General features: G+C 42.2%; 1 protein-coding gene across 5 annotated transcripts in view; it reads right to left on the reverse strand.

The window, feature by feature from the left end:
• The window catches only part of GHR (growth hormone receptor), a 129,997-nt gene that overhangs the window by 60,745 nt on the left and 53,525 nt on the right, over positions 1–15,727 (reverse strand). For all 5 annotated transcript variants that reach the window (XM_065662422.1, XM_065662418.1, XM_065662419.1 and 2 more), the window contains one exon: positions 12,305–12,384. In XM_065662422.1, coding sequence (XP_065518494.1) covers positions 12,305–12,374 — 70 coding nt within the window. In that variant the 5' untranslated portion in view covers positions 12,375–12,384. The remainder of the gene's footprint in view (positions 1–12,304; positions 12,385–15,727) is intronic.

Genomic DNA, 15,727 nt, shown 5'->3' on the forward strand with positions numbered 1-15,727 from the left:
TCCCCAGCCAGGCTGCACTCCATTGCTCCAGCAGTGTAGTGCTGCAGTTTGCATGTGTGCATGCAGAGCTCCAGCAGCACCAGAGGGCTCCTGCTCACTCACATTCTTCTCTTCTCTTCTCTTGCCACAATGCAGGACTGCACTGTTTTTTGGCTCCATTCTGCCAGGGAGCTTTCCTAGCAGCAGAGATCCTGTTGATTTAGTTTCTGCTTGTATAGTCTACTGAAGGGGAACATGCTTCAGTGTCTCTGCAGTGGGAGCTCACAATTCGGTCATTTGTTTCCCCTTTTGATTAATTTTTAATCCATGGAAATCCTTCCATTTTATCCCCTGGCATTTTTTTAAGGAACATTTACTATGGTGTTGTATCAAAAGCTCTCTGAAAATCCACACTGATTGAACCACCACTTTCTGTGTGAATGCTGAAATCTCTTTCTGAGTCAGTAGCTAGAGCTGACAGACACTAAGTGTCTTTTGAAAGAACCATAACTTACAAAGACTCCCAAATATATAATATTTGCCAATTAATTTACCAATATAAGCTTTTGTCAAGTTTCTTCCAACTTTGCTTGCCGAGAGTACAAATTTTGTGATGTCTGATTTCCTTGAGTCCTTTTTTAAAGTTGGTGTGAAGTTCACTGCATCTCACTTCTTTGGTGCAAGGCTGATACAATATAAATTCCCAACTACACAATATTTAATAGTTTCCTGTTGCTTTCTTTGAAAATCTCAGGAAAATCTCCTTGAACAACTTAATGAGAATGAAATATGGGACTAAATTGACATAATGCATGGCTCTTTAGATAATAGACCAATCACCCTACTTTATGGCTATTCTATACCCTTTAGCATGGAATTTCCTACTTTGTAGAAGGTTTTTAACTATAATAATTCTCTCTGAGAAAGAGTCTTCACCACATTACGCAAGAAGAATTCAAAATTCGTAATAGGATGAGTGTTTTCTATAAGTTCTGCAGAAAACTAACTATTGCCATTACTATTTAATTTTACAGCATGCTTCTGCAATAGGCGGGAATGTTCTCTGCAAAGTAGAGAAATCTCTAATCTGCAGAAAACAAAGTAGAGAGTCTGAAGAGTCCTTATGGGTATTCTGCAGCTCTCCTTCCCACCTGCAGCATCATAGCTTATTTGAGCACTTCTCCAATAGCAGAAAAAGAAAACAGCCCAGGTCAAGTATTTTTATTCCCCACAGGGAACCTTGCCACTGTGGAGAGAAACACAACAGCCAAGTTCCCAGCACTATCTCATTACCATCCTCATTTCTGCTACCCTCAGAAGCAGATAAACACCTGGGTACCCATACTCTGCTGGAGTGCAACAGTGAAAGCTGAGGCTGGAAACAAGCAACTGGGGGACTCCGTGGAGCCAGCTGACAAAATGTTCTGCAGGGTTGGACCCAGGTATCCTCCAAGTGGCAGCTCCAGTTCATGAAGTATCCAACATGCTGGAAGTGCTGCTGTAACCCTGAGAATCCTGTTTCTGATAGGGGTGGTGACCAGCACAAAGCTTTCAGGGACGCTTTGTGTTTTCCAAGGATGGCACCTTGTGAACTCCTACGCTAAAATGTTTCTCTTTGACGTCTGATCCCTTGGAATACCTTAAGAGAACCCATGTATGTCAAAATATTGCTGAGATGCACACAATACTCCCACATTTATACTGGTGGGAACCAGGTCTGCTCAATGATGGCTTGCCAATTCCTAGTCACACTGCCACTTTTGAAGAGAACAGCATGGAAAGAAAAGGCGCAATGCTGCAGGCAGCCTCTTGGTTCTAAAAGTTTGTAAAAACCTGCAAGTTACTGCACAATAACTGTGTCACTGTTTAAATGAATAAAAAAATGTTACCCCTTCCCATGGTCACTTCATTGTATGCCATGAACGTGCAGTAACAAAGATTTTTTTTTCCTGGTACAGATGGGTGGCACTGAAAGCAATTTGCTCTGTGTGTGTGCTTTGCTGCATGGAATGATTCATTGCAACCTATGCAATATGCTTTTATAATACGGATTAGTGTTTGCTTGAGCTACTTTTCCTTCTCCTGCTGCACAGTCTTCTTTATTAACCAAGTTCATTTGGCTAGTGCAGTACAAACTGTTTGAATAATTCACATGAAACAGAATCATAGAATCAGAATAGTTAGGGTTGGAAATGACCTTAAGATCATCTAGTTCAATTCCCCTGCCATGGGTAGGGACACCTCACACTAAACCATGCCACCCAAGGCTCTGTCCAACCTGGCCTTGAACAACGCTAGGGATGGAGCATTCACAACTTCCCTGGGCAACCCATTCCAGTGCCTCACCACCCTCACAGTAAAGAACTTCTTTCTTATATCCAGTCTAAACTTCCCCTGTTTAAGTTTTAACCTGTTACCCCTTGTCCTGTCACTACAGTCGCTAATGAACAGTCCCTCTCCTGCATCTTTGTAGGTTCCCTTCAGATACTGGAAGGCTGCTATGAGGTCTCCACGCAGCCTTCTCTTCTCCAGGCTGAACAGCCCCAACTTTTTCAGCCTGTCTTCATACGGGAGCTGCTCCAGTCCCCTGATCATCCTCGTGGCCCTCCTCTGGACTTGTTCCAACAGTTCCATGTCCTTTTTACGTTGAGGACACCAGAACTGCACACAATACTCCAGGCGAGGTCTCACAAGAGCAGAGTAGAGGGGCAGGATCACCTCCTTCAACCTGCTGGTCACGCTCCTTTTGATGCAGCCCAGGATATGGTTGGCTTTCTGGGCTGCGAGCGCACACTGAAGCTGGCTCATGTTCATTTTCTCATCGACCAGCACCCCCAAGTCCTTCTCTGCAGGGCTGCCTTCCCCCCAGCATATCAACTGAACCACACAGCTTGGTGTCATCGGCAAACTTGCTGAGGGCGCACTCAATTCCACTGTCCATGTTACTGATAGAGAAGTTGAACAAGACCGGTCCCAACACCGATGCCTGAGGGACACCACTCGTTACAGATCTCCAACTGGACATTGAGCCACTGATCACAACTCTTTGCGTTCGGCCATCCAGCCAGTTCTTTATCCACTGAGTGGTCCACCTATCAAATTGATGTCTCTCAAATTCAGAGACAAGGATGTCGTGCAGGACAGTGCCAAACACTTTGCACTAGTCCAGGTAGATTAGACCAACTGCTCTACCCCATCCATCAGTTAAATACACAACTACATTTAAAAAAAATCAAAACAAGTTAAGGTAAAAACTGAAACTAGGATTTTTCCCACTTGTTAGCTACTTAGACAATGGGCGAAATTTCATGTTTCAAACTAGCCTCACTGCTTCTTCTCAAAAATCAAGACACAAGTGGCTACCGCCAGCCCGCAGTTTTCAGTACAGCTCATCATTGGTAAAGGAGGAACAGTTCTGTTTCACAGGAGGAACAGTATGCCTGTTGATGGCTTGGCTGCATTCTATAGGTCTGCCTGGGAGAGTGAAGATGTACACTGGGATTACAAATATTGCAGCTGAGAGGCAGAAAGACTACTTCATCTGGCACTAACCACAGAGGTGTGGCCAATTCTTGCAGATGACCTCAAAACCTAGCAATCAAAAGACAGCAAGTTGGCAAATTTGTGTTCAAAAGAGAAGAAAATAATAACGGCAATTATAGAGCAATGAAGGAAATAAACACAATAGCTGGAATGTTAAAGATAACAGAGATACGTGAATGGGATAACTACGGCAAGTACGTTATTTTTGCAGGATGTCTGACTAAAGCAGATTGTTCATGAAGAGCTTTTGGCAGGCTTGTGGGTGAAGATATCCAGAGGCTGGAAACTTCAGTAAATGCTGGAGTCACAGACGTAGTTGGAGGAACTGACAAAAAGAGACATGTCTCTGGCAACACAGGTTAGCATTTGAAACACTGGATCCACTCAATTACAAGCCTAAGTACAGATTTTGGGGGGCATAATTTAAGATTACTAAACCTGAAAATTTCAGCACTATGTTTTTTTTTCTATGTTTTCTTACAAAACATAGGCCTGTCTGTAATTAATTTCCAGTATGTTTCTTCCACTCTTAGAAATCCCAAATCCCTTCCTGTTAAAGTCTATATATGCTCCCAACAGAGAAGAAAGTGAAATCCTTTCTTACCAATATGAGAGCACACATACTATCACAGAGGCCAGACAAATGGCTTATTTGAAATATATACAATTGGCTGGGAAGCAAGAGTGGTGAAAATAACTCAGAAGTGCACAGATTTAAGGCTTTCCCTTGGATTTTTCTGCTAGCCATCAAAGCCATGCCTAATCACAGTGGAAAGTGATGATGGAAATACTACTCTGCTCTCTGCCAAAATGAATCTTACCTCCAGCCGAAATGGCTTAGCCAGAGCAGAGTGGTATAACTTACACATTCCTGTGCCAAGCTTTCTGATCCTCGCTCCTGGGATGACTCTATAGCAATTTCTTCTACATTATGGAACGTATTTCTTGCTCAGAAACACTAGAAACCTCTGGAAATAAAGCAGCTATTCTGAAGGCTTTGTCTGCAGGTACAAGTTTTAAATTTACATTCTTGACAGTTCAACCCCTGTCCACGTAAACCAGGATGCACTTACAATGGATCACAGTTTTGAGCTTTTCAGGTTTTACTGCCAGGTCTGCTTTGGCTTATGTTTCATACTTAGACAGTTGCCTATGCTTGAGAAAATATGTAACGCAGAGAAAGGCCGTAGCAAAGACACACCAGTTAGAAGAATTAAGATGCGTAAATGACCACAATAAAAAAATTACTACCAACTATATTATGGCACTACTATTTGAGAGGACGCAAGGGAGTTCACAGCTTAAGCTAGAGAAAGATTATGCTCTTTTTCATTATCTTTTGTCCCTTCCTAACAAGATTAGAATTGTTCCATATGCAGATATGTCTAGTCTTTCTGATCATCAAAAAACTAAAAATAAAAGAATGCTCTTCATGTGTGAGAAACAGCTTGTCATTACACTGACTCCAATCTATAGAACTTGAGTTTTTCTAAATCATAAAACGTTCTGTCAGCTCAGACTCCACACAGCTATTGATCTTTCTTCTGAATATTTCAAGCCAAGCCACAAAGGCCCTGGTACCTCCTGACTCCAGGAAGAGATGGACAAATTTCCCTTTGTCAGCACATACTATGCTGCAATTCAAAGGAACCTACCTGCTTAGACTAAGAATTTCACCATGCATCCTAAAAGTCAAATCTATGCCTTTATACAACTCTCATCTGCCACTTCATCCCATTGCTATCCTATAAATCCAGTGAGAAGATCCCTCACCTTGGCTGTAGCTGAAGGCCTACAGCTTGTGATTGAGCAGCTGGGGCCTATAAGGATGCTGGGGAGGGACTCTTCATTAGGGACTGCAGTGACAGGACAAGAGTTCATGGGTTAAAACTTGAACAAGGGAAGTTTAGATTGAATATAAGGAGGAAGTTCTTTACTGTGAGGGTGATGATCTTGATCCAGGACTTCTCCTCACCACAGAAGAATGCTCGGACTAGCAGCATCCTACAGTAGTGAAATTACATACTTCTAGAGCTCAGATGTTGATGAAATATCACTCATCAAGGCGAAATGCTGTCAGTGGCGACTTGGGGCATGAGAGTTATAGGACACACCTCCCAGGTTACCTAACCCCTGGGAAAGGAGGAAAGGTGGACTGGATTACCCAAGCTGATTGAGTCAAATCCAAAGATGATGTCTGTTAAACGGCTCCCACGTTTCTGAGGCCTTCTGCTTTGCCAGGGGAGATCACTGTATTCACCACTCCCCCACAGTAAGTGACACAGATGCCACAGGACCACTGTGCAGAGTAGCTTCTAGTAGGGAAAAATAGGGAGATAATGAACAGCTGGCCAGTTGGAGGGATGAGGCTCCTCATTTAAATGCCCTTGAAGTGGGTCAGTCACAAGGCAAAGTCTGGCAAAGATGCATTCATGTTACTCTCAGCCTCTGCCCAGACCATAATCAGAGGTCATGCCACAAACCCTGCTGACCTGGGAGCTCTGCTGGCATTTATCACACCAGCAAATAGTACACTTGCCAGCCCAACAAATTAAGTAGCTCTGAGGTAAAGTTGCAACATATGAGGCTCATTAGCTTGTTGGGAAATAAGCAGAACGTTATGGAATAGCACAGATTATCAGAAAAGTACCCCTCTGCTCTTGTGAGACCTCACTTGGAGTATGGTGCACAGTTCTGGTGTCCTCAACATAGAAAGGACATGGAACTGTTGGAACAAGTCCAGAGGAAGGCCACGAGGATGATCAGGGGACTGGAGCACCTCCCCAGGTGAAGATAGGCTGAGAAAGCTGGGGCTGTTCAGCCTGGAGAAGAGAAGGCTGCGTGGGGACCTAATAGCACCCGTCCAGTATCTGATGTGGGCCTACAAGGACACTGGGGAAGGACTGCTCATTAGGGACTGTAGCGATAGGACAAGGGGTAACAGGTTTAAACTTAAACAAGGGAAGTTTAGATTGGATATAAGGAGGAAGTTCTTTCCTGTGAGGGTGGTGAGGCACTGGAATGGGTTGCCCAAGGAAGTTGTGAATGCTCCATCCCTGGTGGTGTTCAAGGCCAGGCTGGACAGAGCTTTGGGTGACATGGTTTAGTGTGAGGTGTCCCTACCCATGGCAGAGGGGTTGGAATCCCTTACTATTCTATGATTCTATGATACTACACAGAAAAAAGAATACAGAATTATGCATATTCAAACAAGGCAGCTAAAGGTGTGAAGTTTTAGTTCAAAATGAAGACAACTATATTTAGCTCTCTTTATGCAAAATAGGGCAAAAACCAGTTGCCTAAATAGCTGAAGGTATTTCAGACTGCCTAGAATATTTTTCCTGCTTTCAAGTGTCTGCTTCAAAAGGTGCAGATATCCTGACTACAAGTCTCATGCAGATTTTTTGAGTACTTAGAGAATACCTGTCTGATTCATACATAGGTGTCCAACCTCCCAACAGTCAGTAGAGAGCTAGTCAATACAGTCTCTGGAACAAAGAAAAGCCAATAGAGTTCATCAAATTGCCTGAAAACAGATGTTCAGGTACATATGAGATGCTGAGCCTTAAGGTTTTTATGGAGTTCTTTAAGCTTCTGGCCATTACAGAAGGATGTAGGTATCTTGCAGGTCCTATGCCATCACTGTGAGTCCCATGAAGGTGTCTTGCCCTGTGGTATTTCTAATGATACTGAAGTCTTATACATGGGATATGGATTCCATCTGCAGCTCTGTAAGTGGGAGCTTTGATATCCTCCGCACACCTACACCTATATGGTTTAATCTGAATGTATAATGCATGAAAAGCATCCAAGTTCGAGAAGACAGGACGAGGGGCAACGGGTTAAAACTTAAACAGGGGAAGTTTAGATTGGATATAAGGAGGAAATTCTTTCCTGTTAGGGTGGTGAGACACTGGAATAGGTTGCCCAGGGAGGTTGTGAGTGCTCCATCCCTGGCAGTGTTCAAGGCCAGGTTGGATGAAGCCTTGGGTGGGATGGGTTAGAGTGAGGTGTCCCTGCCCACGGCAGGAGGGTTGGAACTAGATGATCTTGAGGTCCTTTCCAACCCTAACTATTCTATGATTCCCTGATTCTAAGTGTGCAGACACTAGCACAACAGAAGGACATTTTTACGGAATTAAAAATTATATTTTGATATGTCTCAGAAGGGAAAATTATTAATCCTACTTCTTATTTAAAAGGGAGGAAAATAGAACGTTTGAGCATAACGAAAATTGAGTTTCGTACAATAAATAAAAAAAAGTTGTGATGGAAAAATTAAATACATTTCTAAAATCAGATAAAGTGAAAAATAAATTCAGGCTTGTAGCTCTTAAAATTATCATGGTACAAAACCAGTTCATTCCAGCATTTTTATTGTGCTATATTAAATATGAATGTCTCTCTAAACTTGCTTCAGAGGCTGCATTAGCATAGCTGTAACAGTCTGGAATTAACTTTGATCTAGTATAAAAAAAAATGATAAAAGACATTTCCCACTTTTCACTGGGAAAAAATTAGTTTTGGAACTGTGTGAGTTTATGTATTGTTTTATTAACTGGGATGAATTCCCAGATTATTCCTCTATGTCCTTATGTGACCTACACTCATAAGTTGTAGAGAAGGAACAAGCAGACAAAAATTTGTTCCTAAACATTTTGCAATCTGTGCCTGAAGCAATTCCCCTCAAATACTTCTGAGGTCAGCAGGTACAGTAAAGCAAAATACCTAGGTGTATGCTGGGTATGTACTTGAAACACCACAGTTTCAAACTAATATAAATAGCTCAAATACAAACTGTATATGCATACATGAATATAAGCTTTTTTTTTTCTTTGAACAATTAATATTGCAAAGATGTAGGTAATCTCTCTTGAAGCAGTACTCCTTCTTGTTCATGTACCTAATTAACTAAATTAATTGAAATTTCATAATCACACAATTCTGCATCCTCAAAGCAACCTAAACTCTCTAGAAGAATAAATTTTGTTGCCTTAACAAAAATGTCTTCATTAGCTGTGAATATGGGCCTTACAGTTTTTGAACCCTTAGGGCACAAACTCCATTTAGCTATAGTAATACAAACCTATTATAAATTACCTTTCTGTTATTGTGGCCTTTACACTTAATATCTACCACTGCCTCTGTTCTTCTCTTAACCACTGTACAGCATGCACCTTGAGGATACGGACAGCATGTGGGTCAGTGTGCCCTGGTAGGATGCTGCAAGTCTCAGACTTGCTCAGCTCTGAATTACAGAGGACCTGAAGTAGACATGCACCAGACACATGTAGGATCACCATCTCAGAGACGGGCGGTACCCCTGTCAGTTCATGCTAGCCACAGCCTCAGTTTAAGAAGCTGTCAAGTCAAGCTCTTTGCAAAAGGAGAGCATGAAAACAAGCTCAATCTATGGAAAGCCTCCAGCAGAACTTGGCACAAGCCTGGAGACAGCAAATAGGTGACTAAATCTGCAGTATCTGGTCTCAAATGCTGTGCTGCTGCCTGGCCAACTGCTAGCCTCACACACTCTCTCTCCTGCCAGGAGGAAACACGTATGGGATTTCACTGCGTGCCAAGGGTGGATCCAGCCCCACAGTAGCCAGCCAGCTTAAAGCACAGGCTCTCAGTAAACTGCATGTAAGCTTTATTTACCTTCAAGACATAAAACCCTTCGCGTACAAGTCAGTGTTACACTGTCTCAGTAACATGCTTTGGTGCAAGATTAGCAAATACGTCTAATATTTTTATGTGCTTCCAGAAGGAATGCAATTACTGGAGTTTTTAGGGAACCATGAGACTGTAGATCAGTCCCTCAGGCAATGTATCAGATACCATGAAGGTATGGAGCACATTGAATTAAGTTTATGGTAAGGCCTCCGCAAGACTAAGCTGGGCAGAGCTCTGTAAGACTGTCAGAATACATCACCTGAGTGAGGCTGGATGCTCTTTTGCAGGTACAAGCACACTCACATGGAGGATAAAAAGAACAAAACATCTAATAAACAGATTTTATATAATACACTGTTCTAAATCATGCAAGTACGGAAAATGGATTTTCTCTCAAATATTTCTGTTCAACTTACACTTTTTTGCCTGACTTTTTCAGTGGAGCATTTCTGCTACTCAGAATAAATGTGTCCTAGTATTACAAGCAGTTTAGTGGTTAGAAATTTATTCTTGGGACAACAAACCTCAGTTCCCTTCAACACACACAGTTCTTTAACAATGCAACAAAACAGGACATATATTTAGTATTGTGTCTTAGATTTAATCACAGGAACACAACTTAAATATTCATCAATTTTTGTTTCTGAAGGTAAGCTCACGGAAATTACTGTTTCACCAGTATAGACAGTGTCATGCAAAGGCAACGGTGTGGTTAAGTTTAATTCATAACATAGATTTTTACCAAACACAGGACATCTGAATGACACCTCATCTGCCAATGATCAAAAAATCCTCATGTGCTCGAGAGAGAAATCAATTGGTCCAGCAGACTGCATCTGGGAAGGGATTATTTTTGTCTATTGAATGAATGTACTGTAAAATGCAGATGCTGTGGGGTAAGGAGCAAGTCAGAACACATGAGTTTTTGTTCTACTGACCATTCTGTACGAGGCAATGAATAAAAGCTGGTACATGTATCATATTTCATTGTGAAATACTGACTTTCCACATTTGAGCAGAACCAAGGAGGAATTAGCAAATTTTATTTCAGTTGATAGGTCTAACTAAAGAGATTGGTTACACAAAGGGAGAAAAAGCTTTATTTTGCAAATTACTATCTGAAAATTCTTCTTCTTTTAACCTAATCAGAAGGCATAGAAGGATTCAGAACACATTAAAGGCCCCATATTGTTTCATCCCAATTACAGCATGAAAATAAACACTGCCCCACACTTCCTTAGACATTTCTTAAACAGGCACTCTTATTTCCCAGAATGAAGTCCTGCTGCAAGTAACAAATGAAGGTAGGGAACAAAAGTGAAAACTTGATTAATTGCCTTCAATGGCTGGATACACCAGAAACCAAAATCAAATTTGGTAAATGTTAAGGAAAAAGCTTTCACGGGAGAAAAGAATCTCCTCCTGGTTAACACAGAAGACAGGTGTCTGAGCCACATAACATAGAAGTAAATAACAGAAACTTGTGTTTTCCCTATCCAAGCCTCTTTTTTAATAAACAAAATTACCTTTATGGAAGAATTGTCTGAAAACTGATCGTTTTAGTTCTATCTTATTTCAGCTTAATGTACCCATTAACAATGAGGTAATACCCCTTCTATCTCTCCAGTGCTTCTCCAAATATCGGCATCCAGAAGTTTTAAATACACAACTCCAAGAAAATATAGGACTGGACCAGTGCAAAGGAGGGCAATTATACCTTTAAACTCTAGCACAGTTATGCCTACAGGCCACTCTGCCATAGCTGTTTGGTTTATTAACATATTCTAAAACTATCACTAAAAATGCGAATGAAACATGGTTTGCAACTCTACAGGTATTTAATTTTAATTCAGTTACATGTAAAGTATGGACCTAAAGAAAAAAGAAAACCCACCAACAAACACTGAGAGATGTCAGAAACCCTCACTGACTTACGGTTTGTTGTGGAAGCTGTTTCCAACCCAGGTTCCCAAAAAATTACTTGTCAAACTGCCTTTCTCTGCTCACACTGATTTTGGTTGGGAAGTAAGGAGGGGCTTAAGGAGCCACTTTTCTGCTCCACAGCTCTGGGAGAAGCAGTGACACGTTTGCATAAAATTAGTAACTATGGGAAACTGTTACTGCTCTCCCTAGCCCAGAACAAGGCAGAGCAGACCGACTTAAGCTGCATTTGCTCATAGGAGCAGATCATAACCAGCACAAACAGATCGGTTTAACACAACCTAAAACTCCCACCGGAGTTAATGGGTATTTTTTGTCAAATGAGTAAAAGATCAGTCCCAGAGGACCCACCACACTCAGGATGGTATTGAAATGGTATTAAATCATCGCTGTTTACAAGAAAAAACATCAGCAAAAGCGTAGCTGAACCAAGTACTTTCTAGCCTGCCATTTAATTCAGAAGATGGAAGAACTGAGGTGAGTAAGGATCGAAGAACAACTGTGGAAAACCAGAGAAATGTTCAGTGGATGCGAACCCTGAGCAGATCTATTGAATCATGGACACGACAGGATGTGCCTTCAGAGCTTCTTGCTAAAAAGGCTTCTGCTGGCTACCCACAGCCAGCTGGCCGGTTCAGGGTACATGTTCTTTTCAAATCCCTTTTATAACCTTTCCTCTTCTAAGTGTATTTCTTATGAAACTTGTTCATATGGGCCTCAGACCCAAAGTGCACAGACTTAAAATGCTTCCCTTGTGTGCCCAAATAATTCTATATTTAATATACAAATGTACTAAAAAGACTTAAGGTAAACCCCCACCAGTTTCAATTAAAAAAAGGAAAAAAAAATTAACCCCATACAACTCTTTCATTACTTCAGTACCTGATCAAAGAAAACCCAGGTATCTAACACCATGTTGATCCAGCCTGTCCACACATTACACATCTAACGCTGCCTATGAAATTCAGCTTCGTTCTGCAGCATATTTCAATTGCAGCCACTATCTTTACAAGATCAACTGACGTATTTTTCACATTTCAACATTATATACCCCAGTTGATGAAATCAAGGAACCTGCCCAGTCCTGAAACATACAGAATAAAAATACTTTTTATATAAAGATATATATATGTACACACACAAAGGCATAAAAAGGTATGATAGAACTTACCATCGCTTGCAGAAAGTAAGTCATTTGCACAGACCAGTGCCAAAGCAAACAGCAGATGCCGAAGATCCATACCTCTAATTCTGTAATAAAAGAAGACAGTAAGAGAGTTTCTTTATATACCAATATTACTAAGTAATATGACATGACATTTAAAATATGATCTAGTTTTATTGAATTTCTGATTGGATTTAAACCAGAAGGGTATTTAGTTTACAGTTTACTGCCTCATAAAGTTGTAAGTCATCTTAAAGTCTAGGACAGAGAGTAAATACTATTTTTATAAGAGAACTAGCTTTAAGAATTTCTAGTTCATTTAATATACAGGGAGAAAAAAACCAAGTACTGCTGATCTCTAGCCTGCTTCCAAGCAGTAGCCACACTCTCCCCCAGTAGTCTTTGGGGGATGGATTCCAATGACTAAGCTAGGGTAAATGTCAAAGTAGGAAAAGTACAGTATCTCCAGAGATATCCCTGCTCACTACAGGGAGGCTTGACTAGATAACCTTCAAAGGTTCCTTCCAACCCATGCCATTTTATGTTTCCATGATATGATGACTGTGTTTCTAGCACATGTTCTTCTGAAGCTGTATTCATCTTTTATGCTATGTATAATCCTTCCTGGATCTAGAACTAACTACTTGCAGTAAAGCTGAGAGGAGTGGTGGCAGTTTAATAAGCCAGCTGCCACGCCAGAAAGCCAAGTGGGTGCTAATAGCAAAACACTGGCTTAGTACCTACAGTCACTGCCCATGGCAGGCAGCATGCCAGGAGTGGGGAGGGCAGCAGAAGCTATGGTACTGCAAGAGTGAGAGCTACCCAGGCTAATTCTCTGGTCTGCTCCCTAGTGGCACCCTGCAGAACTTGGAACACAGGCCTTGGTGCTCTCTGGGGGCTGCCATGGAGGCTGTCTCATGCTGGAAGCTTCTACCTGAGATACTTCTGGGACAGCACCTTCCGATGGACGTGAGCAAATCCATACAAACTTTTACAACCCAAGCATAACCCAACAGGCCCTTACAGGCTCCCCACACTCCTCCCTAATTTACCTGAATGACACACACATAGTCTACAACCTCATCACTACTTTGCTCCTGCCATCATCACTAGCACCTGATAACAACAGGGAATGGTAGAAGCACTGGACTTGCGGACAGTACAGTCTTCTGCACAGAATTTCATGTGCAATACCATGCCCCCAAAAGCTCACCAAGTCACCATATGTAGTAGGGGAAAACATACATGGCACAGATCACTTTACAGCCATGCCAGTGGAGCACAGAGACCACTGCAGACTTTCAAAAAACAAAGCTACAACACCAAAATGAACACAAACGCTAAAGCAGGTCAGGCAGCAGTTTCTTGTTCCGTGGCACAGAACTGCTAAGGTACAGACACCCCAGTTCAGTGAGGCAGCAGAGAGTGAGTCTAATAGCTCCACTTTCACATTTGACAATACACTGGTATGACAAACCTTGTTTCTACACTGGAGTGTTTTCAGCTGGACATTTTCTTTCTCCATCTAACAGAAGACTAAATCACAAGTGTTCAGTCAACCAAGCCTATAAACGAGTAACAATCTCTTAAGTGGATGCTACTGATTAACAACTGGTGCTGTCAAATCTGGGTATCAAAACCTAGTCAGTCTCCTCATAGAATCAGCAAAGTTTGAGTTTAGTCAGAAACTGTAAAACACATGCATACTGAGTATTTAAAACTATGCTAACACTGCATTTAAAAGATAATTCCCTCCTTTGTTTTCTTACCCCAAGAGAACAGATTGAATCACACTACCAAAAAAAAAAACCAAAGCTGTTACCAGATTTCTCATACATGCTGTTTAGTACAAAACTGGAAAATGAGAAGGTATTTCTGACATCCTCATTACTGCAACTGTTCAACAATTCCTGAGTTTCAGGCCCAGCACAAGAGGCATTTACTGAAGCTCCTCAAGGCTGGCAGAGTCTAACCGAGACCTGCAAAGGGAAGCCAGGAGATGTTCCCACTGCACCCTGCGGCCACTGTGAGCAGGCACAGGGCCACTGCACGGACAGGAGAGCTGAGGGAGCGCTGGGGACCTGCCAGGCTTTGCGCAGGGCTCTCCCCTGGCCAAGTAGTGCATGGGTCTCTCCAGAGGTGACAATCTCAAGTGGATGGGGAGGAAGAGAGGGAGACAGTGAGGCTGCAGGCACGTTACAGAGAATCTGGGGCAGTGTGAGAAAGAGGCAGCCTGAGCAGCAGGCCCAGGAGCAGTGAAGGCTGCAGCTGCTGGGAAGAGTTAATAAAGCAATCACAGGCCAACAATGCTCTCGGAGAGCCGCTACACTCGCACAGCATGAGGTTCACCTGAGATCAGCTGCACCTTCAGCTAGCTCAATCCTTCTCCTGGTCCATCTGTACTCTTGTCTAAAAGATTCTTATTGTCTCTTATTAATAAATCCCTGAAATGCTCACCTGTATTTGCCAATTCCCCCCCTCTTACATGATTTCTAACCCATCACACAGTCTCCCCCTCTCCTTCAGTCCTTCTACTTTTTCCTTACAGTTTTGTTTATTCTTTCACAGGCCTAAGCACAAGGTCACTATTAACAGCCATCCTGCTCCCTCCCTGTATCAATACCCAAGCATTCCCTACTGGTCTATATTCACATGTCCCTGTTCTCCAAGTCCTCTGCTGATCTTCCTACTGCTCTTCTCCAAGCTTTCCTACTTCTTCCTGCCGAACAACAGCCACAAGAAAAGACCAAACCTTCACAGGAGTTCTCCTGTGAGGAAAGAATGTCAATCATTCAAAGCACATCTGTGAACATTGCCTCCTTTTTCATTACAGCACCAAGCAATTCTGTGTTGGGACCAGGATGAGCCCCCATGTGCAGCTGTCACAGCATGGTTATGCCCTCCGTCTGTGACTAACAGTCATCTTGGCTTCCTCCCAGGAAGAGTGGTTTGACAGCTGGAACACCAACCCAAGAGCCTGGAAATACATCCCAGTGGTCAAAAATCCTGTTTGAACTCCGAAAAGGTCCTGCTGCTGCAGATAAAACAATCTCATTCCAGTACTGCTCTTCCCCTTGCACTGGCAGACTTGTTTACATGCCTGCACACACTGAACTCTCACGAAATTGGTCCAGCTAAAATTAATCTGTAAACATTTATTGTAACAAATCTGTTTGCTGACCAGCTTTATCAGGAATCCACAAAGATGCACATCAGGAGCAGCACAGGCATGAGAGTGAGCAGCCAGGTTGGTGGGGAAGACACAGCACCCCACCAGCTGCTGCTATGACTTGTTTAAGAGGGATTCTGTAATTATTGCACAAGTCCCTGCTAAGCCAGACTTCGATTAAAAAACCTAAGTCTCTGAAACAGGGCACAGGATTAGTTCGTGTTCCTAGACCTCAAAGATGATTGAAGTTGCTGTTTAAT

The sequence above is a fragment of the Lathamus discolor genome, chromosome Z (assembly GCF_037157495.1).
Source record: "Lathamus discolor isolate bLatDis1 chromosome Z, bLatDis1.hap1, whole genome shotgun sequence".
NCBI lineage: Eukaryota > Metazoa > Chordata > Aves > Psittaciformes > Psittacidae > Lathamus > Lathamus discolor.